The 26,684-nt window shown below is 42.3% G+C and overlaps 1 protein-coding gene and 2 non-coding genes across 3 annotated transcripts in view; 2 read left to right on the top strand and 1 right to left on the bottom strand.

Annotated features, from left to right (window-relative positions):
* LOC115405105 (contactin-associated protein-like 4) overlaps positions 1-26,684 on the bottom strand; it is a 106,912-nt gene that overhangs the window by 33,356 nt on the left and 46,872 nt on the right. Inside the window, exons 4-11 of the mRNA XM_030114563.1 lie at positions 24,616-24,763; positions 22,260-22,463; positions 17,868-18,043; positions 17,607-17,753; positions 15,110-15,380; positions 13,160-13,309; positions 12,775-12,946; positions 3,083-3,189 (exon numbers count right to left, since the gene is read on the bottom strand). Coding sequence (XP_029970423.1) covers positions 3,083-3,189; positions 12,775-12,946; positions 13,160-13,309; positions 15,110-15,380; positions 17,607-17,753; positions 17,868-18,043; positions 22,260-22,463; positions 24,616-24,763 — 1,375 coding nt within the window. The remainder of the gene's footprint in view (positions 1-3,082; positions 3,190-12,774; positions 12,947-13,159; positions 13,310-15,109; positions 15,381-17,606; positions 17,754-17,867; positions 18,044-22,259; positions 22,464-24,615; positions 24,764-26,684) is intronic.
* On the top strand, positions 8,949-9,031 carry trnal-uaa (transfer RNA leucine (anticodon UAA)). The gene has a single exon. It is a non-coding gene; the product is annotated as a tRNA-Leu (tRNA).
* On the top strand, positions 11,288-11,370 carry trnal-uaa (transfer RNA leucine (anticodon UAA)). Its single transcript has one exon. It is a non-coding gene; the product is annotated as a tRNA-Leu (tRNA).

The following is a 26,684-nucleotide window of genomic DNA, read 5'->3' on the forward strand; positions in this document are numbered from 1 at the left end:
ATGCGCCGAGACGTGGAGAACCAGAGGTGGAAGGAAGTACTCGTATGCTTCGGTTGAGTAGAAGTACTGATACAAAAGAAAAGAAAAACTGAATCGACTTCAAAGAGGTTCGAACCAGAAAGTTTGGAGACTGCAAGCTGGAGAAAGCTCAGCTGCTTTTGGTGAAATCAGTAAAAAGTCCTCAGAAAACGCACAGATTCCCCCCCCAAAAAAACCTACTTGAGTAAAATACCAAGTACAGATACTTTATTTGACTCCCCTGAGGGTGACAGGTACAACAGTATCTCTCAGAGGGAGGCAATTTCCTAGAAAAATGTTCCCAAGTTGCGAAAAGAAAACCTTTCTTTGCTGTGCCATAACTCATTTGCAGGATGTGTTTGGGGGGGGGGAAAGCCCCGCTGCACTGTAAAGACTGAGCTAAGTGACTGTGCGGGTGCCACCTGCAGAATTACAGGTTTTCCGGGTGTTTAAGTGGGAGCTGCCAGCTTGAAATCCTCCCATGGATGATGGAGGGACAGATGGAGGTGACAGCAACCGCACAGCATGTTATTAACAGTCTCCAGGCTGTCATCTTCACTCATTTGTCGTCCCATTCTCATTCAGCACACACACTGGTTCTGCTGTATTTTACTGTTAGGAGTAGATAACTAAGGCCCCACGTTTCAAGAGGAAACCCATCATTCATGCTTTCACTTAAAAATGGATTAATTTTCCCAAAGGGCCAAATGCCAACAGGGTTAAGACATAAGTTCACTTGATTTTTGCTCAATATGAGGTATTTCTTGATTGAAAAAAAAAAGCTTTTTTGTTTGCTTTTGATGATTTTTATGGGCTACTGTTGCTCAGCTACACTTTTTCTTTCCAAGCCTTTGTCTGGAAATCATGATTACATTTTTCTCATTTTTGAGTTCAGTAGATAAAACCGATATTTTTTCATTAACCATCTACTTCTTCCACTGTGAAACAGCAGTTTCACAAGCTCTGCCAGCCAAGGCGCAAGACCCCACCAGTAATGCAATAACGGCCAATAGCTTGAAAAATGTGACCATTTTAGACGTAACAAAGCCAATAATAACAGTCATCTTCATTTGATTCAGGATTTCGCGGTGACACCCTGAGGGCCAGTCAAGCAGCTGTATAAGCCTCCGGGCCTCAAGATGTCCCGGTCTGCTGCAAATCCTGTGTTACATGTGGTGAAAAACTGTCCATTCAGTAGATTTTTTTTTTCCTCAATCGCATGCACTCTGCAGCATTCTCTGGATTTTCCGTGTGTAAGGTCAACTTTTTTAACAGACTGAAGCAAGGAGCGATGCAGCTTTCAGTCGATTGTTGGAAACACGTCATTAATTTGAGTCCAACATAATTCAGAGGAAAAGTCTTTTATCCGCTGAAGCTGTTTCGATGAATCCTCGTGGCTCATTTAACTGTGGTGTGTTTCAGCCGCATGAGTTTGATAAATCAAGGACATTATCTTCACACAGTGAAGAGGAAGACTTTCCGTGTGTGTGTGTGTGTGTGAGTGTGTGTGTTTTACATGTGCTCGTTCTAAATGAATTACTTTTCGATGGGATCTGGGTCACCAAACACATCACAGTCCATCAGATGGTTCCATTTTTGCGAAACGAGTTGATTACTTCCCGAATTATTAATTAGATCCAGAAACTTTTTGACACATTTTATCTGATCAGCAGAGCAAAACATGAAGGTCCTCAACGGGCAGGAGAGATGTGCTTCGCTGCCTCCTCGGCCTGAAAGTTTCCAGCTCATTTTATTTCTCACTCGAGCGAACGCTTGAGGAGGTGCAGGATTACTGTAATACACACTCCGAGTCGACGGCGTCACACACTCCTGCGCTGATCAGTGAGGAGGAAACACACATGCTAATAAACATGCACTACTTGCTTGTAGTCTGCGTTTAAATTCATATTTCGGATGTTGCCACAAGTGATCAGCAGTAAGAATTAAATGAATTCACACGTGTAAAACCTAAAACATATGGGAAATCTGGAAAACCATCAATTTGTAACGTTTTAAAAAGAGGAACTTTAATGAAATCCAAATTAAACTCTACAGATTTAGATATATTTGGATTCACATCTATTTAAAATTAGATGTGAAAGCAGTGAATTAAATAGATAGATAAATTAAAAATTAAAAATGCTGTTTCGTTTGCAGTTAGACCCTCATATTGATTACACAGTTAATCAGAAAATCCATACATGCACAGGGAGAACCCGGCGCACTCTGGGATATTTTCTTCTTAATCTAAGATGGGAGTACAAACCACTACTCTACTAATCAAAACTAATCAATCTCTCGCCATCAAATGAAAGGTTTGAAAAATCGCCAACGCTGCTGGTCCAACAGAGCCAGACACTTTCACCCTTAAATCTGCAGGAAATACTGACAATATGTCAATTTGGGCTGCGGTGTAAGACATTGTATATACTGGCATGGGTTACTGTCTAATGTATATTCATGTTATTGTTAAAATTTTATAATACTTCTTCATGTACAGTATTGTACCTTATTGTATCATATCGATTTCTGTTGTCTTGAATCTTAGCGAGGCCCCAACCTTGTAGATAAGATTGGAAACCTGGAATATCGTAGATATGCTGCTGAAAATCATTGAATTACTTTATCGTCCCAAAATAATTTGTCGTTTCAAAAATTATTAACATGTCCACTATTATAAAATATACAATTACAATTGAATTTCTATTATTAGTGACATACATCATGTCATGGTGGTGTAGTGGTAAGCTCTCTCACCTGTGTGTGTGTGTGTGTGTGTGTAACTCCAGCTTCCTCCCTTGTTAAATGCGGCTTGAAAATTACCCTTAAGTGTGTGTGTGTGTGTCACAGGACTCAGGATCTTGTGACCCTCAGCTGGATAAAGTGGTGTAAAAGGCGGATTGAGGGATAATTGACCGTAATGTGACGGAGATTCAGGTACTTTTTTTTTTTTTCTGCCAATACTTATTACGATCCGTCCCGTTTGACCTCGGCTCTTTAGCCGACCGTGTCTTCTGGCTGACTGGCGACCGGCTCCCTGCATGCTGATGTTCGGTGGACTCACAGCTGTGGCAGGTGGCGCCGTTGTAGCCGCTGTCGGAGCAGTTGCAGTGGAAGACGGTCCAGGACTGGCTGCAGCGGCCGCCGTGCTCGCAGCGGCTGGGAGAACACCTGAAAGAGAGAGACGGGGCGAGAGCGCCAACAGGTGTGTGGGTGAAAGTTCTCCTTTTGACTACTCCGGAAAAAAAAACTTTATACTTCTAATAAGAGCTGAGACAGCAAGTTTACGGAATAATTTACTTGGTTTAGCAGCTTTGAGACTTTTTTGAACTGTTCGCCAGGTTTTTATCGCCAAAAACCTTTCAGTGGGTGCCAGAACACACCTTTTATCTCCATCCATCAAGAGACATAAACTCGATTTTATTTGTTTGTAACAGCAGCTGGAGGAGCTTTTATGATTTTATAAGAACTCTCCCACTTTTTATATGTTGAGTTGCTGGATACTGATGAAAAAAACGGGAAAAAAAAAAAGTTTCAAACTCTTCTAAAATTGTTTCTCCGCTTGAAATAATTTCCAAAATGAGTCTGTTACATGAAGCCGTTCCATTACGTGGAGAGAAAGCATTTGAGGACCTGTTCAGTCAGGCATGCTATTCGCTTCATGGCCAAACGTGTGTGGGAGGGTCAGAAGAGGGAAAAATACAGAAAATGTTTTCTTTGTAATATTCGGAGGAGGTCATGTTTTCCGTTCGGGCGGCATGTTGTGGGAGGCTGATGAAGCGGAAAAACAAAAACTCTCTGGAACTTCTTCACACGCATTGTTTGAAGACACTACATGGTTGGAGGAGTAATAATCCTTTCATTTCACCAGCTGTGCACGGCATCTGTTGTTAGAGAAATTCACCCTCCCCGTTACAAACCGTGTGTTTCATGTGTTCAGCATCAGCTTTATTATAAACCTCATCTGGAGTTAAGCCGAGTTTCTGTGTTTCTCCTGCACCCCTGCGGTAACTCAACAGCTAAACGCTGAGGGATCTGGGAGCGGGGCGGACCTGCAGTGGTTTCACAGTGCATCTGGCCCACCTGGTGCACCGATCGTCTATTCCAAGCATGTGCTGCTTTGCAGGTTGGGAGTGTTTAAGGAGGAAACTCCCAGAACAACTCCTCCTTCTACCATGTAGGTAGCCTCTTCAGGATAAGGCTGAGGGAGAAAACCCTGAAAGGGAAGGCAGGTGTGTGTAAAACCTCAGGCTAAAAAAGTTCCTCTGCTTCTCCTTTGGGAGGGAGATACCGGTGTGTGTGTGTGTGTGTGTGTGTGTGTGCAGTCCGAGCGATGGTGAAGCGAGGGGAGATGAAAAGAGCATGGGCTGCGAGATGAAAACTAAAACACAAAGAGTTCGATCAAAACTGGAGATGAACGTCATTTTTTGCCTCTGAATCAATACGACAGTTAATTAGTTTTTGCTCCTAAATGTTTATGAGGCTCTCGCTGAAATATTTAGAAATGGAGAATTACAACTCAATACTTTAAGACCTACTTTTTAGAATCATTTCCAATTATCTGTTAATGATATGGAGTGAGAGTCTGCTGGAAAGTGTAAAATTGACCAAAATGACATTGTATTTCTCAACCTGCAGGAAAAAAAAAAAAGCTTCACGTCTCACTGGATGCCTTAAAAAAATACTTTCACGCTCCCATCTGTCTGCAAATAAATGTTATGTTTTTGAGTGAAAACTGGAACTGAAGAGTTTCAGCACCAAACTGGAATGCTTAGAGACCAAATCTCACATTAACATCCTGTATTAATGAGCTTTTATGGAGACTGCATCCATTTTCATATCAAATGAAAACTGATATCAAGAAAGCAAAACAACTGAATAGTACGTTTTGATACAACAAAAGACAGTCTGATTCTTTTTTTCCCATCTAAGAAAACCTTTTCATGGTCCAGCTGTTGTTTTGTAACCCATTCGTCTATAGGTCTTTGCAGACTTTGCTGACTTGGTGGTACCAGGCCGCTTGATAAATAGTATAGCTTACAAACAATGTGCTTCAAGCTATCTTTATATTGATCCTGTCTTGGCTTCTTTTGGAAGCCCTTTTTCTTCTTGCATCTAGATAACAGTGTTTTGTACCGGTGGTTTGCTCCAAATGGCTGATTCGCACACACACACACACACACACACACACACTCACACACACACACACACACACACACACACACATACACAAACCGATAACAATAATTTCAGTGTGCTTGATTGGGTTTATCAGCCGATATTAAGGAATGAATGAGTGTGTTATGAATGCTAAATGCAAACTCGAGTTAATGTTTGCGTATTCATTTCAAACCGACCGAAGAGGAGAAAACAGACGACTTCACAGAATCTGCTACCTCCTGTTTGGATAAAACTGCTGACTCAGCAGCTTGTCAGCCTGCTTCAGTGCATTCAGTGCATTTCCCCCCCCCCCCCCCCCCCCCCCCCCCCCCCCCCCCCCCTTCATTTATCTCGATACTGCTTTAATGTAGAGTGAGCTGCTCAGCATTTAGCTGGATGATTATTTTTCATGCCTGGGTTCAGCTGGAAACACATTTCTTGGGTTAATCAGCCGACCTGTGGCGCTGCCAGATAATCAGACGAGGTTGGAGAGGTTTTAGCTTGTTTCACTTTTTTTCAGACGTGGATAAAAAAAATCTTGAAAATGTGGGAAGGAGAGAATGTGTCTCTGGTAGCATCCCCGTCTTGTATCTGACTGAGTATCTGACTCAGGGGTCACAGGGTCGCAGCCTGAAACTGTGCTGCGGTCATGAGATTCTCTGGGTTGTGTCCTTGAATAAGACCATCGAATACATTTTCTCTTCATGAGACGAGGAGTGCTGCTTGCTTCCAGATCCACTTCCAGGAAGGAAATCACACACACAGCACAGACATCAATACAACATAAAAATTAATAATGGAGCGTAAACATTCATATGGACAGACGACCATGTTGGATTGTTAACGTGGCCGTCAACTCTAAAACTACCGAGTCCAGGAGAAAATGGACCGGGAGTCATGACGCTCTGGAGGCAAACGCTCTTATTGTCCATCTACATGCACATGGGCTGAAGTGCAGAACAATTCACTACGACTGTCGTGCACATGCGCAGTAGCAGTGTTTCAGAATGCTTAAAGGGATACTTCAACATTTTGGCAAATTGACCCATTTAGCGCAATTCCTTTGTCATTTCGAACAGCATACTTTTTTTGTGAGGGCGAGCTGTTCTTTATTCAGAGGCGAGTTGGGGAAGGTTTTCGGGACGGACACAATGGAAGTGGATGGCATTTTTGTTCCCCCTCGTCAAACTCATCAAATACAAAATCCAACATCCCCCAAACACTTTGGTGGACAGGTTATAATCCGCACATTCACTACGCTGTGGAACACCAACAAATAATATTGTAGCATTACGACACTGAAGCAAATACTGGGAACTACTTTTTCTTATGAAATCACTACGCCCAGACGCCATATTTAGTAAGTAGTTCCGTCTTAGCAATCTACAACTCAATCTGGTGATTTTGCATTAATATTTCACAACCTAAGCTTTAACATTTACGTTGGGAGTCGTTTTCAAAAAGTCTCATTTTTAGTGCAACTGAACACGGTTTTCGTGTAAACAGACACCCAAAACGCAACGGAAGTTTTCCAATTTCACCTCAAAACGTTGTTGTGTCAACGCAGGTTCAGTCTGGGATCAACTCAGGGTCCTCCCAGTGGATCTTAACGGAAATTTCTACACTTTTTTTTTTTTATTTTAATGGATCTGTGTGGACGAAGCGGGAAATAAAAACCCAACAGCACTTTATGATGTTTTTTTTAATTTTCCTCACAGCAGTCGACCAGCCTGTGCTTTGTTTCTGCGCTCCGGTCAGAAATTCAAGGTCACATGGTGTTTCGCACTCATCGTGACATTACTACTGGTTTGAGACCGTTCGTGTTCCTGTTCAGGCATTCCAGCACCCTGAGCCGAGTAAAGCCGCCTCGAAGACAGATGTTAAAAATGCCGGCTTGGGCACAAAGGAAACTTCTTGGGGATGAATTGTTAATAAGAGAAAAGAATACCGCACACACACACCACACATACACACATATAGCAGAAAGGCTGCTTCACACACAGATGACCCCGGACGGCTGACCAGCTGGGTCCCCTCCAGACTGGAAACAGCCTCATCTAAAAACACACATCCATCCTCTGAGCTTAGCGCCGAGGCACCTGGAGAGCTGCCCCCTTTTTACACACTAAATCACAGTTCATCTTCCCACCACCTCCCAGCATCTCGTCGGCCATATGGCCAATTTGGCCAAACAAAACCAAAAGCTGCGGCCACCGTGTGTAACCTTTCAGATAACCCCATTCCGCTGTCTTCCCTCGGATCGCGCGCCGCGCTTCTGTTGAAAAGTCAATAAAAATCTGGTGAAGACATTTAGTCGTTTCATGACACTCTTTGAAGAAGGAAGATGAGCTAAGAAAAAAGATTTGACGGCAACCACAAAGACAAGAATAAATGACGGTGAAAGCATTGAATAAAGACAGTTATTAAAGTGATTAGCATGCGCTTTAGTATTTCATTTTCATTGCATGTGTTAAGCTAAAGTAAGCAGGCTTTCTATAGCATATGGCGTGGGGCTGATGTTTGCGCTCCTGGTGGGTTTGCACTCCATTTGTGCTGTTAATGGAGTGTTTGCTCTGGATAATAATGCTATTTGCTGCTGGCAAGAACTCTGCAGCGCACCCCCCCCCCCCCCCCCCCCCCCCCCCCCCACACACACACACACACACACATAGCTGCACACATACAGTAATAACCCGCTGTGAAGTATAAGCACCGTGCTGACGTGCCGAGTCCATTTTCCACCTGACTTTACTGTACAGTATATCCCATGAGCCCAAAATTCAATCAGCAAGATTACAGCGGGAGACCATATGGTGGATTTTCTGTCTTTACTGGAATACAGATTTTTTTTTTTTTTTCCCCTCTCTTTTGCTTTTGAAGGTTTGTTCCAGTGAGCGGTCTGATCCGTGGAGGAACTGTATTCTGCTGAATAATAACGCCGAAACCATTTAATTAAAATCACTGGAGCAGATTCTCCTTATCTGGCGAGGATATGCGGTTATTTCAATATTTGTGTGTATGTCAGTGTTTACATTCAATTAACTGTATGCTGTGTGTGTGTGTGTGTGTGTGTGTGTGTGTGTGTGTGTGTGTGTGTCCTCCAGCACCCCAGAGGCAGGCTTATAATTGTTGTAATTGTCTCATTAATTGTGCTGCTCTTTGGCGTGACACCAGAACAGTAAAGGATTGGTTCTGCTCTCCCTCCGTCCCTCCTCTCTCTTTGTTTCTCCTCTCCAGAGGTTTAAGTTCCCAGCCTGCACTCTCACCAACACACAGCACATGTTTGCACTCCTTTTGTGCCATAATACAATCTGAGAATTACACAGAAAGATATTTAACGGAGCTCATTTTAATTGATAATGCATGAGTATAATCTTGAATTTAATTTGGATTTTGCATCTAAAAAGACTTTAAAGAGATGCCTAAGCCATGTTGACTTCTCATCCAGCTGTGCAGAGCTCCACCGCAGGGATGATGTTCTTTTTTTTTCCAATTTGGTTCATTGTCAATACTCTTGCTGGCATCGTTTCTTGTTCTGACAGCTGCATCAATAAAATATTTTTATTTATATTTTAAACAGCACTGAATGTTGTTGCCGTCTCAATACACAAAGATTTCAAGTATGAATATGTGTGACTCTCTGTTCAATAACTAATTCCTCAATAGTATGGTCATTTTTGCGAGAAAAAAAAAAAATCAAAAATGAATTTCCAAAAAGGTATGCGGATCAGATTGTACTTTTGATCAGGACGTAGATTTTCCTGCAGGTGACCAGGATGGCCGAGTGGTTAAGGCGTTGGACTTAAGATCCAATGGACAAGAGTCCTCGTGGGTTCGAACCCCACTCCTGGTAAACTGGTATCAGCTCACCACGTGGATCGAACATCTAGACCAGTGGCTCTTGTGGGCTGCTGGTCACGTGCACGTTTTAGGTCTTTCCCTGCTTCATCATACCTCAATCTAAAGTTAACATCATCGACCAGCTTGTAAAAAAAAGTCCTATGACAAGCCCCTCATTGGAATCAGATGTGCTGCGACTGGGAGGGATCTAAAACATGCTTGTCACTGGTCTGCGAGGATCAGAGTTGGAAAACCCTGATCGAGACACAGTGGCAGCACTATAAGCTTGTTAAGCAAATTGTTTCACAGTCTTGAGTTTTACCTTGTCAGAAACTTGCATATCTCACCAGCGTGGCTGATTTAAAGCCCTATTGACCGTATTAACCCATTTTTTTTTCTGCAAAAAATGTAAAGAAAGGCATATGACTATTTACTAATAGCCCATAAATATCACAGCAAGAAGAGCCAGGTTGGATTTCAAGACAGGACTTTCCATTACGCAGCATGCATTTGGGGTTTGAGAGGTTGCTTGTTGAATAATAGACTCAGTTGAGTATATGTAAATTGGTGATAGGCAAAACTTAGAAAAAAAACACAAGAGTAATGGATTTGTGTTTCCACAGTCCAAAAACATGTCTCAGGTGAATGAGTCTCTCTGAATTGAATATTTGTGGCCGCCTGTGGTTCTGTGTTTGTTCTGTGATGGACTGGTAAAATCTGCATTTCGCCAAACTGGGATCGTGTCCAGCATCCTGTGACTTATTGTCGGATTAAGCCTCAGAGAAAATAATGGATGTGGGTTTTGTTTTTCAGGTTTTTTTCTCTGTAGGGGCTCAAGCCCTCTGAACAACACCTCAATTTCTCCCAATTTCCTGGTCAATTATCCATATTTCACAGAACAAATTTTCTCTTGCACTGCTGTTTTGAAGTCTCTTCTTTAAAAGGTATATTTCTAATTTGAGTTCTATTTTCAAATCCTGATACATTTAGCTCTTTCTGTCGTGTCTTCAGAAGCTCCCTTATTGCTTTTCCTCTTTAAGTATTTTATATTCACTCTATTACTTTTTTTTGGTCATTACTTAATGTGATCATAAACGTAAAGTTCAAATCCCTTTCCCAGCCCGCCTTTACTGAACCAAATGTTGCCTTTCTTTTTTCTGTCACAAATCCCATGTATTTTTTTTTCCAGTCGTACATTAAACTAATTGCACCTCTAAGTGCCAATCAAACCCTCAGACAGACAACAAAAGAAAACGACAGCGTGGACCAGAAAGTTATTACTGCAGTGAATAATGGAAAATTTGATAACCCAGTAGAAAAGGTCAATTTTTATTTCTTCTTGTTGGAATCGCTGTGGCAGTATTCTCAGATGTTCCACCTCACTTAATCATATTAATGTGTTTTTGAATAAACTTTAAAAACTCAATATGGACAATGAGGCTTTTGTAAGGTTGACTTTTCGAGCACGCTTGCTGTCCTTAATGGTCTGGGTTTTACAATTGATCTCACAATTGATTCCGATGTTACCGTCCACACGCTTATGGCAACAGATTGAACATGTCTGCCGCACTGGAAAAAAAGTAAACGACAGAGGAAATACACATCGGCAGGAATGCTGCTGTCACTGTGCCAATTTCACAGCAGCGGTCTCCACCGAACAATAGGCATCTGCTCCTAATGTGGAGTGATCCTGTGAGTGTGTCTCCCGGGTGGTGCAGGCTCTCTCGCTCTCTTTAAAACGCCATCCCACTTCACCTTAGAAATAAATTACTGTGCCAGCAAAGAAAATGAAAGAAAAATTATGTTTCAAAACAACCAAAAAGGCTCCTTCTTAGAGAAAACTGTTATTGCTCACTGTCAAATCACTGACTGCAGTTTCTTGTTTTAGCGCAATATTCATAAAAGGGTTTTTTCATTAGCTGCCTTACTTTCATTTTCGAATGGGAAAAAAATAATACAAAGTTGGGTTTTTAGAAGAGCTCTAACAGAGGCATTTATGTTTGTGAAACATCTTTTTTTCCCAGTTGTTTACAAAAACCTTCTGAATCCAAAACTTTCTGATGATGATGATAATGAATAAAAATGGATATTTCTCCACATGACTCATTTACCTGCGTGAGTCGTGTGCTTGACAAACACTTTGATTCGGGCTACAGCAGAGATGCACTCAGAATCGGCTCTCACGGGTTCATGATCCGTTCTCGGTGTGAATCTTTTTATCACACCTTTTAAAACATATTTATGAAGACCGAAACAACCAGCAGGCATCACCAGGATGGCCGAGTGGTTAAGGCGTTGGACTTAAGATCCAATGGACAGACGTCCTCGTGGGTTCGAACCCCACTCCTGGTACAATGACCACACTGGCAGAGATATGATGATCAAAGCTGAGGTAATTGTTTGTGTCCCCCACCCCTCTCTCATATAGCAGAACTTCTAAAACAGCAGAAGCACATCAGGTGAAAGCTGAACTTGTCTGATACTAACAAACTCAATGCTGAAAGCTGGCTTAATCGCAAATCCTGAAGGAGCCTCTGAAATCTGAAGAGTAGCTTTGTCACTGGCATCAAGATGCCCAGAAGTTGGGCTTCACTCACAACCCCAGGAGGAGAAATTGGATCCATTTAATGTTGACTCTCGTTAAAATGAGAATAGGTTATTAAAGTTGGTTTTGACTGAACTCAATGTGAGTCACCAGAAGAGCCGAGTTGTTGAGGCATTTAACTTAAGACCCACTGGACAAGAGGCTGTGTGGGTTCAACCCACACTCCTAGTAGCTTCAAAATATTAAAAAAAAAAAACAAAGAAACTCATAAATGAAGATTTGCCTCACACCTAGTTGGAGTTAGTGATCTGGACTGAACTGCCATGAGGTCATAGAATCTGTGCTGATATTGTATGAGGAGGGTGCACATTCCTCTATCACTTAAATCAGTATTAGTGTGAATGTTTGACAGTGTATGGTTTGATTTAAAAATAGATTTGGGTGTGGATATTTTTCCTATTGTAATATGTTTTCAAAACTGTGGGGTTTTCCCCTCTGTGATCACTGCTTTTCCTCTCGCCTGCTTGGGCTGCAGGTGAGACACACACCTGAAGTCAATTAGGCTGATTGGAAGTGGAGGATAAAGAGGGCGAGCCTGCCTGACAGAGGGGCATCCAAGAGGTCCGGCTGTGAGGAGCCTTCTGAGTTTGCTGGATTAATGTCTTCCGTTTCTCTCTGCAGAAGACGTTTTTGACTTACTGTTTTTTTTTTTCTATGGCCAAATAAATGTTTTTCTTATTTTTAGAAATCCTGGACTCATTTGCTTTTGTTTTTTTCTTCTTCTTTCGTTCACACTGCCTGCCATCCTAGATCGTAACATCAACATACGCCACTCATTCGGTTCCATAGCTACTGAGTCAGTTATTTAGCAAAAAAAGGCTCTTAAAAATTTAATTTCAAATTTCTTTTCTGTTCATGTTGTGTTTTTATGCTCTTGTTTTTGACCTGAACAGAATCAGGACAGCCAAGTGTTGAAAGCGTTGGATTTAAGATACAATAGGCGAAAGCCCTTGACAGTTTGAAACTCATTCCTGATAAAAGAAAGATATTCAAAATCTAGAAGCAGAGAGCAGGTCGCCTTCAGTGTTGTTACAAACTGACATGAAATGAAAAGAAAAAGTCTTGCTCTAATGCATATAAGGACAACATGATTAGAGCATAAACGGTGCTTTCTTTTTGACGTCACAGAGCGTTTTGGGGGATGAACTGACCTGTCGATGATTCCACACATGTCAATCTGCAGGTTGCTGAAGTTTCCCAGCTGCTTTTGCTGCACCTTGATCAGATCCATACTGTGGTTGTCTACAGTCAGTAAGCGCATGCAGCCCTGGAAGGCAGAAAATGGGTTCCTGCAGTCTGGATGGTTGTCTTCAGCAGGGCAGCCTGCACAGAAGCAGATGAGGTAAAATCAGACAGAAGAATGCCTTAGATCAGGGGTGTCTTCAAGCATGGAGCAGACTGTGACTATAACTGATAGCTACTGCAAATCAGGAGATAATTTGTTATTTTTTTTAGAGTAGATTGCTCAGTCCTAAACCAATTTTGCCCAATTATTTCACAACCACAGGCAGGTTTAATGACCATGAAGGATCTTACCACCAAAGAAGAGGTGATTCTTCACAGCAACAGGAAACGCCGGACTGGCCTGAGCGCTGCCTCCTTCCTCTTTGTCCACAGTGACGGTCAGACGGCCTCGTTTGGAGTTCAGCTCCACCGCATGCCACTGGCCGTCATTCAGAGCAGCACCTGGACACCAAAATATGCGTCACTGGAAATTGGATCGTTCCTCACATGCTCATGGATGCACATCCAGCCATTAAGACTGGCAGCAGATGTTGGCAAGATTTTCCTCCAAGTTTGCAGCCAAGCATGGATATTCATGTAGGTAATCAGATATTCAATCACCTGTCACGTATTCAGCAATCTGCTATTTGGAAGCAGCTTTTAAATCGCATCTTCCTCACAATGAATCGTGATTTCAAGCAATTTTATAGATTGGTCATAACATCCAGCAAGAACAGGCGAGTTTCCCTCCTCCCCACCCCCTCTGTAGGGTTGACCTGCATCAGGTGGAGCGCGGGCCGTGCCAGCCGTGTGGATCTGTATGTAGTTAGGAGCGAAGGGAACAGATCAATATCTCATTATCTCCTCTGTTTTTCTTACTGGCAAAGCTTACTTCGAGAGCACGCCCCAGTCATCTAATGGTGCCATCTGCTGCTGAGTGGTCACAGTGGGGGGTGGAGGGGGAGGGGTGCGGGTGGGGGGGGGGGGGGGGGGGGGTGCTCGTGGGCGCATGGCAGGCAGTACGTTTGAGTCAGCAGACAATAATGGAAATATTGCATTGCGTCATGTTTTCTTAATGGCACGCAAATTAGATGGAATCACAAAAAATGTTGAGGCTTCTGAACCCCTTCACTGAATAGTGATGTTTATCTCAAATGATCCTCCTCTGGGTTTTGACATCTGATCAATGCATCTTTAAAGTCACACCTGGTAGTGCAATGCTTTTCCAATAGCTTGATTCTGCTGACATTCAGGCAGTGACAGGTGACAGATAATATTGGCTCCGCACTTCTACTTTTTGATGAAAAAGACGCGCTCTTCCTTCAAGTCTTACGAATCTTGTGGGATTAGTTAGCGGGATAGCTGCTGCAATATAGGCTAATTAAAGAAAGCGCACATTCAACCTCTGTCTTCCAGCACAGGGATGTGGAACACATTTTAACTGAGGGCCCGGAACAGTAAAATGGCACCAAAATCACCTTTAAAATCAAACTTTGAAGTTTATCTTTGTTGTGGCGCAGAGTGGAAAAAAAAATCAAACAATTACTACTGAAAATGACTACAATCTCAACATAAATGGAGTGTTAATTCAATCTTCTTTTACAAAATACAGTAAACTGTTTCATAAAAAAACATCTTTATAATTATTCATTCATTCATTCATAACTTCTAATCATCTCTATAAATGTCATACTAGACCAGTTTTTCAATTTGGATAACAGTGTGTGTGTGTGTGTGTGTATGTGTGTCTTCACCATTATTCCACAACTCCAGTAAACAACCTACTACAGCTAATTTTGGAACTGGGCTTTTAGTGAGTTCTCCAACACAGGCTGACATGTCAACAACAAGCGGAAGCAGCTCTGCTGTGGAGGCTCTGTGTTTTATTCCGCTGCAGAATTCCCATCACTGCTACCAGCTGAAGCTTTTATCAAGCCTGTTTGGAGTTTGGAAAGTTTTTACCTCGAAGGAACTTGTGTTCAGCAGACACAGGCTGCGCATGCATGTGGTGGTTTAGCAGGTTAACCCAAGTCACGAAAGCGATTTGAAGCTTTCAAAGAGGGGTAGAGGGGAAAAGGCGAAACTGTGGGTTACCTGGAAAAGGAGATTTCTGACTGAATTCAAATTAAAATCACCCAGCACAGATGTCGTTCTGTTGCCATCAACCGACAATGTTGGAAAAAAAATTCCCAACAAGTCAGACTGATTTGAACTGAGTTACACCAGTTGCAAAGGCAACAGGGTTTCAGGGTTTGGACCCACCTGCACTGAGCTCCAGCAGCGCTTTCCCAGCTTTATGGATCTGCAGTCGCAGTCGGGCCTGGCTCAGGTACAGCCAGACCACGCCCCCGTGCTGAGGGAGGTCAAAGGTGAGCAGGAGACCCGCCTTGTCCCACGTCCTGAACTGGAAGCCGATGGACACGCCTGCCGAGGAGGAGGATGTTGTCGTCCCCGGCAACTGGAGGAAGCTCTGGGGGCCGGTGAATGTCACGGCCACAGACAGCGGTTCAGCGCAGGAAAAGGTCACATTGCCCTGAGAGGAAAGAGAGAGAGAGAGAGACAGGGGAGGAAAGAGAGAGAAAATGATTACTAGAGAGATAAAACAACAGAAAACATGAATATTAATCAGTTGCAGAGGGCGTGCCCTCGTGTCACAATGATCTCATCAGCAAGTCTCCTTTAAGAGGACACTGATATTACCATAATGATAACAGCAAAGCATTACGAAAGCATGCACAAAGTACCAAAGTCACCCAGCTCGGAGGTAGAAATGATAAAGAATGGGAGTGCACGGCATGGGCAGTTCTGTAATATCTTGACATCTCTGCTACAGTCCATTGTTTTGAGTAGTGGTAATGACACTGGCTCTATTGCAAAGGCTGCAGCAGCAATATATTACAGTTCCGAATCTCTGCTGGGAATTCCAGCACCGCTATCTTTACAATGCTCCAGAAACACAGATGACACCTAAAAGCCCTTTGTGGTGCAGTTAAAGTGATGTACGATAATTCATGTGGCTGTGCTGCTGCACAATGCAAAGTGAAAACTTACCTTTAAAAACCCTCAAAAGTCTCGCTCCAGACTCCGGCCACAATATGCCAATCCTCCCCCGCCCACACTCTTTACTTTCCTCATATTAATGCCCCCTCACAGAGCCGTAAGAAGCACCATTTGGCCGCAACGTTAAATTGGACCATAACTTTGTGGCTTTTACCTCAAGAGCCCCAGCACCACTCTAAATCCACCTCGATTACATCTCCAGCCATGCATGTGGATCTTCCCACCACTTTACTAAGACTTCACGTTATCTTCTCCCATCTAGACCTTTACTGTAATGAGAAAGTGTTTGTTACCCCCCCGACCAGAAGGGATTTTCCAAAGAGCTCGCTCCACTTGTTGTCCGTGGAAACATCTGAAGGTTCTAATAGCCAAGACGAAGAGGCATTAGTGAGAAGAATGTAACCGCTATACTCCCAAATTTTGGCTTCATTAAGACCAGACCAGCAACTCATTTAGCAGCGGAAGCTTTCGGAGAAACCAGAACAAGCCCATAATTTACCTCAAAGTTTGAAAGAAAAGAAACGGAAAGCAAACAAATTGAGTCATACAGTTGTGACAACCACGGTAATAATAATAAGAAAAACCTTTTCAAAAGGGAGAAAAGAAAAAAAAAAACTTCCAAAATGCTGCATAATTCATGAGACTGTGAGCACAAACATTTAGATTTACAAATGGAGGTTGGGTTTGTACCAGGGCCACATAATAAACATTTCGGAAAAAAAAAAACTAAACTGCAGCAAAGTTTACCATCCATGCAATGCAACGCCAAAGTGACTGATTGACATATCAAATAAGGAGGAAGAATGACAAACAACAACAAAGTCAACAACCTCAGTATAAGAGCCCAGTCACTGCTGGTTTCAAAAAGGGGCAAGAGAAAGAGCACTGTTATTCGGAAAAAGCAATCTGAAAACATCAATCCATTAACATCATTAACAGGAGTGAGTAGATGGACAGTGACAGTGTTTTCCTATAGACTATCATGACTCCCAGTTCATATCCTCCTGGACTTGATAGTTTGAGAGATTAGAGTCACTGTAATAGCAATCTCTAATCTCTGCGCTCGTGAGATTTATTTCCTGGATTGCAAAACTTGATTTACAAATGCAAAGTCCAAAATTATGAGCAAATATTCATTGACAGATGCAAAATATTTATGATCTAATGTTTAATGTTAAGCCTGTATCTGTGTATGTGTGAGAGAGAGTGGTCTCAAACAAAACCCAACTATTGGAACATAGTTTTTTTTTTTTTTTTAGCATTTCTGCTCTTTCAGTGTAAACGGACATCTTTACAAAACATTAAACATCAAACTTTTATGAAATGAAAATGTAAAAAAACGATGTCTTTCCACTTGAAACGTAGTCGTGTTTCTGACTCTTTCTTTTCCCTCAGATTGCCTCTGAAAAAGACTGAGGAAACCCTGGAGGATCTTTCATTTGCTAGATTGTGCTTCAGACTCGCACCAATCAAACAGTTACTGTCGGCCATAAAACAAAACAAAAACCCCAACGAGTGTGCCTGGACGCTAACACCCAGCAATTTCTCAAGCTTTCTTGCTCCATTTTCCTCTTGCCACACTCCAGCTCTCTCTACCAAACCCTCTACTCAATCAGACACTGCAATGATGACGCTTTGTAGGAGAATTATTTACCCAGTAGGCTACGACTTGCTGTTTGTGTCGGTTCAGTGAACTTACCACTACAGCCACTTGGTGGTTGTTGTGTTTTGCCAGCTCTATCAGGTTGTGACCGTTGAACAGCAGGTTTTCTATGCAACCATGGAAGCTCCTCTTGGAAATGACCGATTTCTGATGATCAAGTCTTGGAACTGCTCCCACCGTCAGCTTGACGAAGACAATAGTGCACAGACTCTCATGTCAGCATAAACAGTGAATTAATAGTTCTTGTTCTATATTTATATTAAGCGTCTTTTCTTGATTGGTGGTGAAGCGCTGCACCTGTTCGATGTCCCAGTGGCTGAACTCTGCGGGGATTTGAACTCTCTCCGTGTGTTTGTCCACGGTGAGGTTGAGGTGAGAGCTGCGTCGCTCCAGCGCCACATTGTGCCAGTGCTGATCGTCCAGCAGGCTGCCGAGCGAGGCGAGACGCCGGGGCTCGGAGGAGGAAGCCCCGTCTGGAGAAGAGAAACGAAAAGAAAAAGGAAAAAAAAAACCTCACAGTGAGAAGGGCAAAGGTGAAGAGTTCTTCGACTGGAATGAATATTGTAATATCTCTCCGTCCCACAGAGACGATCATGCCAGGGTCAGACTCCCGCTCTCGTCACTGGAGAATATATCTGCATAGCAGCATTTGAAACCGATGCCAAATATGTGATAATGTCTCATCTGAAAAAGGAAACATGTAGAGAGATCATTAATGATAGATGAGCACCAGCAGCTCCAAAGTGTTCGGTGCATTTCTGCACACAAAGAACTGAGCGACAATGTTTGCGCTTCTGCTGAGAAGAGGGCGCGTCAGTCATTAAAAATGTATTATAAAATTCTTTAGGGAAAGCCAATTCCAACTTCACAGAGACAAACAAAAACTTTGGGAGTTGATGGACTAATGTGATTTTTCTGATTTCATGAACAGAAAAAAACATTCTCTATTAAGTTGTTTTTTTTTTTCTAAAAGTTCATCTTAGGGATACAGAGGAAATCTCTCCTGCCAGGACCTTCATGGAGGTGACATTTGATTACACTGTGCACCAATAAAAAGAGGCATTACGATCGATATATGAGGAAGGATTACATGTCTTAAAAATAAATATGATTTCTTGGCAATGGAGCTTTATTACATTGAAGGAGGTGGACAGTAAAGAAAAAAGGACCTTATGATGGAGTGCGAGACTGGATGGATGATTTGATTACAGACTGATGGACTGAAGAGTAGACACGGATCAATAGGAGTGATCAGAAGGCAAACAGAGAGAAAATGAAGTGATATTTTTATATTGAGTCTTTGCTCTCTTTCCTCCCATTCGCCGTCTGCTCCATCTTTATTTTCCCCTTATTTTTAATCAAGACGAGACCAGAAAGAGAAAATCACTGCACATCCCCACATGCAGGTTTATGATTGGCAGTAGATTGAATTTTGAGCAATGTCAGAAAAATCCTGGTGCAGAATACAAAAAAAGGCGACGTTATTCCCTGTCAACGAGTCCTTGAGCTCCATTTGAATAGTGATGCAGGTCAAGGAAAATCAATAGGTTCCTTCCTGAAGGGATCGCGAATGTTGCGAGGAAAATCTTAACAAGGAGCGGGTCAGCAGATATGAAAATTTCTAAGATTAGAGTGATTGCGGCAAACAACAAAGTCACCGGGTCGAAAATATTTCATGTCCTTCAAGCATCAATTTGCGGAAAAAGCTTGGTGCATCCATCTGAAGTGCCACACAGTGTCTTCTTTTTGGGTGCAAAGTCAGCGAATTTACCAACAAAACAAGTCTGCTGACAAAGTCTCAAGATGAATAATAAGTACTTCCAACTACTTAAGTAAATACAACTATGGACACTTAACTTGCATCCCAAAATGAAAACTTTCTGCAGAGTGACATCTGCAAATTTTATCACAGATGTTCATGAAAATTCATAAAAATGTCTTTATCAGGAGGTCTATTCAGTGCAATCAGCTCAAAATATAATTCTCGTCGAGAGGAGCATGATTCATTTAGTTTTGCATCAAGGCTTATTTCAACAGTTCAGTCTAAAAATATTTCAATAGTGCAATAAAAATATTTCAGAGTCAATTCATATCATGAAAACCAAAGTGATACATTCATTCAAAACAGTACCGTTAATTATTCCAATGTGAAAACTGCTCATGTTTTTTTATCCGCTCCTTTCCTTTTTAGGTACACGTCTTTCTAACCATCTTTGTTTTCTCCACTGCTTTCTAGGACAGTGTGGCCATATTTGCAAGGCTACTCAGAGCTTTTCTCTTCATAAAGCAAAGCTCCGGGGGTTCAGACCTGCACGTGAGTTCACGGTCGCTGCATGCAGCAAATTACACAACATGCAACCTAAACAGGACTTGGAGAGCAAAACAAGACTGAGGAGGAAGCAGACAAAAAAAAAAAAAAAAAAAACAAGTAGCAATGCAGAGACTGGAATAATGAGCAACAGCAAGATGAAGGTCATCTGACCAAGAAAAGGAAATTCTGAAAGTGCAAAACACAATTTTGCTCGGAGAAAGAAAAATAAACATGAGACAGAAAGATGACAAGTGCGGAGATGAAAAAGGCAAACGTTCTCCTCTGATACGGTGAAAAATAAAGGAGTGGGAGATCTGAGGGGACGAAGCGCGATAAAAAAAATATTCACAAAGGAAAACAAAGGGATTCACAGAGCAGCAGAAGAAAGAGGAGGCAGGGAAATAAGCCATGCATCTTTCCAGCTTCTCGTCTGTCATTCCTGGGGACGACTTTAACTTCCTCTGTCTGCGACGCACTCTCTTTCCGATGAGGAAGCCTTTCTCTTTTTTTTTTTTTTTTTTTGAAAGATGACAGCCTTTTTCCGAGGTGACAAATGTCTCTTCTGAAGATGCATTTATAGCATCTTTACCTTCTGCGATGTGACGTGCTTTCGGGGAAAGATGCAGATGTGGGAAGGGATTAGCCTGCAGCGCTACACGCTTGACTGGATGACTCAAAATGTGGGTGAAACTTAACGACGAGCAGGGGAAGTACGACCAACTAAATAAATCATGAAACACTTAATGATTTCCAAAATGGACACATTACAACTCAGAAACTGATTTTGGCCGAGTCGAACAGTAATAAAAAGGAGTATAGAGAAAAATGAACATGCAAGTTTTCTTTCTGGAGCATTTAAATGACTTCCAGTCGTTATTTGCTTGTAATATACTGCTTTATTCAATATTTTTATCATTTGTATGGTAGAGTAGTGGTTGGTGCTCATCTCACAGTGAGACCATCCCAGTTTAACATGACGACGCTGCAAATGCAAAGTTTTCTGGTCTCACTTGAAAAATGTGACGCAGTGTCTGAGTTTGCAAGGTTTCCTCTTGTACTCTCCAAAAATGTGCATTTGAGGTCAATTTGAGACCAGAGAAGCAGATTTGGGATGGTAGGTTCACAGGTTCGAATCCCACAGCTGACAGGTCTGAGCGAGACCTGACCTCGAACTGGACGACGCAGCCGAAAAGACGTGAATATTTATGGATGTAAACTAGAAGAAGAACAATAACAGAACCAACAACCTGAGATATAAAGCCTCAAGGGAAGGAAAGTCAAGAGCTCACTGAACAATGCAAAACATAAACCAAAAAAAACTGAGCTGTAGCAGTTCACAGGTCTGACAAGGTTAACATTGGTTGCATTTTCTCCAAAACAAAACCCGCCAAAAATAAAAACTTTTGCTTTGTTTTTGTCACGATTTCATGAGGCATCAGCAGACGGGAGCAATTATGAGACACGCTGACAAACACAGAAGCAAAAGATTTATCTGCCCCCAGAGGAGAAGGTGAATATGGGGCTTTTTTTGTCACCAGGTGTCCAGAAATAGACTCCAAATAAAGGATTATGTGGATCTGTAATGGCTGGATACATAAAACAAGCTACTGTTTGCTCACAATCAACTTTATATGCCGCCTTCTGTTTTTGTGTGATTTTGGCCTGTCTGCCTGAATTCCAGACATCTTGGAGACAAAAAGAGGAAGGTTTGTGTAAATGCAGATGGCAGCCATGTGAACAGAGGAGGGATGAAAAATGAAGGAGGGAAAACTGAAAGAGAGAGGATGGATGAATGGGTGGATGGTGGATGAAGGATTCCAGGGGGTGGGGGGGAGAGAGGCGTGCCATATGGTGATGATTCAGCATCGGATCCTGACAACCTCTGGTTTTAACCCCGCTTACACACACAGGCATGCACGCACACACACGCACACACACACCTGCACAGAGCTCCGGCCCGTTGAGAGTCCAGCTCTAACACATGCCACAGAAAACGAGAACGATCCATCATGTCTGTAAGTAGACGGGGATGCAACGGCAGAGCGGGAGCCAGGACTTGATCCAGTCAGGCGGCCGCCTCAACGACCATAAAACTTCATTTAAAAGGCATTTTTAATGCCCTTAACCTTCAAACATATGCTTCATGCCAACATCTGGTGGGTTTTTCTCTGTATATTTTAGGCACCATGAGATTATTACATGAATTAAACTGAAGCTCACTGTTTCTCCGAGCATTTCACATCCTGCTTGTCAGAAACGTCCCACAGTTGTTCAGATTTCTTTGACTCCGCTTGCTTTTCGCAGCTACATCTGGTGCTTATGTTGGAGTAATTTCCCGCGAGTCGGTATCAGGACTGCGATATGCGACGTCTCGTTACCTTCTCTGAGCAGCAGCAGCAGCTTTCCTCGCTCTAACTCCAGACTGAGGCTCAGTCCCTCCCGTCCCTCCGCCTGCAGCACCGTCCCAGAATTCCGCAGGGTTTTAAACTTCAGGGTGAATACATCTTTGGAGGTCCGCCTCGGGCTGGGGCTCGGCCTGTACACCAAACTGCTGCCGCCATGAAAGCTTGCCACATCAGACGCTGTGAAACAGAACGCAGACAAAAGGTCCATGTGGGTCAGAGGAGTTCAGTCCTCTGGAAGGAAGTGAAGACGCATTAGAAACCAGACCAGAGCTCAACCACTGTATTTGTGAACTTACTACGTTACTGGAAAAATGATATTATGATAATGGATCACATAGTATCTTACACCAGTAGCAAATAATTACATTACTTGCCTAATTATATTTAAAATGGGCAAAATTGCTGGTTGTTGAATGTCTAAATGATAAAGTAGCAAGAGCATCAAAGCCCAACTGTGACTGCGAATGAGTAAATGTATGCAAAGTGCCACAAATGGAGGAAAGTTTTGACATTTGTTATTAGCATTGTTGATATTTCGCGGTATTTTTCAGAGGTTAGCATTGTTAGAAAACAGTGTAAGGTAGAAATTACTAACAATTTTCTTACAATGTATAATTTTTTCAAACATTTTTAAACTTCTTTTCAGAAAATCTTCACATTTTGGAAGTGAAACTCGACTCTGACAAATAAGTTGTTTGAGAAAATTCAAAATCAATCAATCCTAATGTGTTAAAAGACTGGTGACCGGACCAGAATTCACCCTGAGTTCACCCAATGTAACACCAAACGCCAGCCACCCTCAGCTGGGTGTTGCTGGGTTTATTATGTTTTCCAAACAAACAAGTCAATGTTACAATTAAGAAACTGGGAGATGGCGGTTGTTGATCCAGCAGGTGAAGCAATCAGCATCTGGTGTGAAAGGTGAAAAGCAGATGGCTGCTTGATGAAAACAGGGTGTGATGTCGGCTCGTTTTCACCTCATTGCTGCCTTAATGCGTTAATGCTGTAAATCAACTGTGAAACACACAAACCAAAGCAACTGAAATCCTGTGCTCAGATGATGAGGGAATTACAATTCTTGATGACAAAACATAAAGGAAACAAAGGAGGCGCCGAGGGACCCCATTTACTTAAATTACAGGCTCGGATTGTTCCTCCTTTTCTAACACGTTCAAAACAAAAACAGACATAAAGACATTCCAAATCGTACTGCATCGTGCACATGAATCTATTTGCACCAAATCCTCGCAGTATTTTCCAGGATGTGCCCCACTTGCCCTATTTTCAGTCTTCATAAAGGCAAATCAACCAAACCACATAGTGCGCGTCTCGGACACACTCCTCACTGCATCTTGAGGGGAGCTCAGCTTACATTTGTGTGAATATCAAGTTTGTGCCTATTTTTAAAAATGCAAATGTTTAATAGATGAATGTATTCAGGAGATGGAGAGTAAGAAAAGTTAAAGAGTAAACTAATTAAAAAGACGTATGATTCCTGACCTGTTTTTTCCTAAAATACCACCCAACCCTCAACCCTTCAGAAAAACTGTTTTATTTCCCAGATGTGCTCTACATTCAGTTGTTTTTTTAATGTGGTAAAATTTGAGTCAACCAGAATGCAGGCGAAGCTTCGTTCCCCCGCCACAATCTCCCATAAGTCCCCAAAAGTTTTTGCTGCAACAAGCTTATTTATGTACCAGATTTTTGCAACAAATATGGATCTACAAGTAAATTTACTTCACTATCATTGATACAGTTTGTGTCCTCAACTCATAAAAATGTCAGCATTTGTGATATTCTTTTGCGTTGTTTGACGGGTGCGGTGACCATTAACCACCGGCCCACCGTGCAATTCAATAGATGGTGAATAAAATCATTTGGCGCTGAAATAATATAATAAAAAGTCAAACTGGGCTTGTGTCTGTTGATCAAATATGACAGAATACGGCTTGGTTGGCAGAGTTGGCCTCTCCCCAATATAAGGTTTCATGTTCGATTAATAATCACCTCCACGTGCCGTTATGATTAACAGTGCAGTGATTTTAGAACCACTCAGGAGGTGGAAAAGTGCTAAACAAGTGGAAAGCATGATTTATTACATTTCTTCACTAGTAAATTAATCATTTGAATATTCATAAAAGTAAAAAAATGTTGTTAATGCTGAATTAATCTTTTCCTCCCAGTGATCCTTGAAGGATACGTCCTCCACTCATGAATCTAATTGTTTGCTGTTTGTTGATCCAGCAAACTGGGTGTAGCTGGGGTTGCCATGGCGACGCAGGACTCCATCCAGGTGTCCATTCGGTCCGCCGAAGACGAGGAGACTCACTGTAAGGACATCCGTAGGTCTCCAGCCGCAGTCCGATGCGTCCGCTGGGGTTCCAGTCCAGAGGGAGGAGGCGGAGGAAGCGAGCCACGGCCGGCTGCTGCAGCTTGTACTGAACCACGCTGTCCGCGTTGCTGTTACCTGGGAAGAACTGACAACACACGGCTGCGATGAGAATACCTCCACAGACATCAAAAACCCATAAACCATGAGATCACTTTGTTCTCACATCAGGAATTCTCTCTGATCACTGCTCTTTCTTCTGACTGCACTCTCAGGACTTCAAACTGTTTCTTTTTTGTCGCAAAACTTTCAGCGTTTCTTTGCATGAACTTACATTTACTTTAAATTTAGTCGACCAAATGATTCAACATCTGCTGTCGTGTCGCCGCGACTTCACTGAAGGAATGTGGAACACTGAACTTAACTGACCTTAACTTAATCAACCTGCACTGTTGCTGTTAGCAGCGTAAACCACACTCAGGCGGATTTGATATTGTTTAACTGGAGACGCTGTGATCCCACCGGCCTCAGAAGACTATCATGACGGTAACCTTGCAAGACCTGCTTATTCACGTAAAGCAATATGGCAGCGGTGTCAAACCCATTTCAGTCCAGGGGCCACATACAACGCACTCAAAATGGGCTTATGTTGAGATTGGATTCGAGTTCGAAATAAAAAGATTGATTGATTGATTGATTGATTGATTGATTGAGTACGCTTTCGTGATAATTGTCTGGTTTACTACTCTGCGCAACAACAAAGAAAACCCTTAAAGTTTAAATTCAAAGGTTATTCTGGTGCTGTTTTAGCAATACAGCCTATACTCAAGATTAAATTAGGCTGTATGCAGCTCCTGAACTAAAATATAAATGACACACCTGCCTTGGTAAAGTAACTGTTTGTACTTGAACTGGCAACAAAAAGCCCAAAGAGCGAACAGAAATCTGCTCGTCTCTTTTTGACTGTGGGCAAAGCGCCTGATGGATTATCTCTTTCCATATCTCCCATCTGGCAATCTATCATAATTACATCCCTCCCTTGAAGCTGACATGCAGGTTAACTGGCTCTCCCACTGCTGAAAAAAGCTTAGACACATAATTAACTCATTAATTCCTCTGCAATCATGTGAGAGTGCGCCTGGATCTACTCACACGATGAAGAGTGATGATGCTCCGTGACTTTGGATGATGTACGTTAAGTGCGTTACAACACAACACTGTGGTTTTTTTTTTTGTCTTCTCTGGTAGCTACATACAGCTTCTGTTCCCGTTTATACGTTTATTAAAAGTAGATTAAAAAAGAAAAGATGAGAAGAGAAAACAGCGGGAGGTCTCACGCTCACGAACTGAGCTCAACAAGCTCGGATGTCTGGCAAACATCTGCAAGCAGTGGAAGAAGAATCCAAGACTTCTTGTGTTGACAACGCTACAAACAACTTTTTTCAGTGTTTAATCATTTTTGTGAGAGAAAAAAAAAAGCGGGGGTAAAGATCAAAACGAAGAAAAAGAGAGAAAAGCCGTCTTTGCTGGCTCAGTAAGTTTAAAGAGAAAGCTCAGTAGAAAACATGTTGTGGTTGATGGAGCAGCTCTGCCATCAGCTTTCTTTCTTCTCCGACTCTCGCAGCCCGGGTGACTAATTCACAGAAGTTCAGAGCTTCTTGGAATCGTGGCTGGGATTTTTGCTGAGTTTATGCAGAGTGTCAGTTCGACATGTTTTTAAGCTGTGAGGAGTCGTCCTCTGCTCTCTTCACTGCTCAGATTAGCTGGATTTCCTCGACATGAGGAAATTGCCTCGGCTTCATTTCAAACCAGAAGCCCCTCTTTTGCTGCACTGGAGCATACATGCTGCTCAAAGAGAGTGAGGACATTTCGGAGTTATTTGGCATATTTTGAGCACATATCTAAAGTTCTGTCACCTTTTGACATTCTGAATCCACTGCCACTCTGAATATAAAAAAACTAAACGACATAATCTCAGTTCAGAATATCTAAGTTCAAATCTGGACCAAATGCAATGAAAGATCATGTGGTGGTGCATTATGTAGTTTATTTACCAGGGGTATTGATTA

This window comes from Salarias fasciatus, chromosome 18 (genome assembly GCF_902148845.1).
Source record: "Salarias fasciatus chromosome 18, fSalaFa1.1, whole genome shotgun sequence".
NCBI lineage: Eukaryota > Metazoa > Chordata > Actinopteri > Blenniiformes > Blenniidae > Salarias > Salarias fasciatus.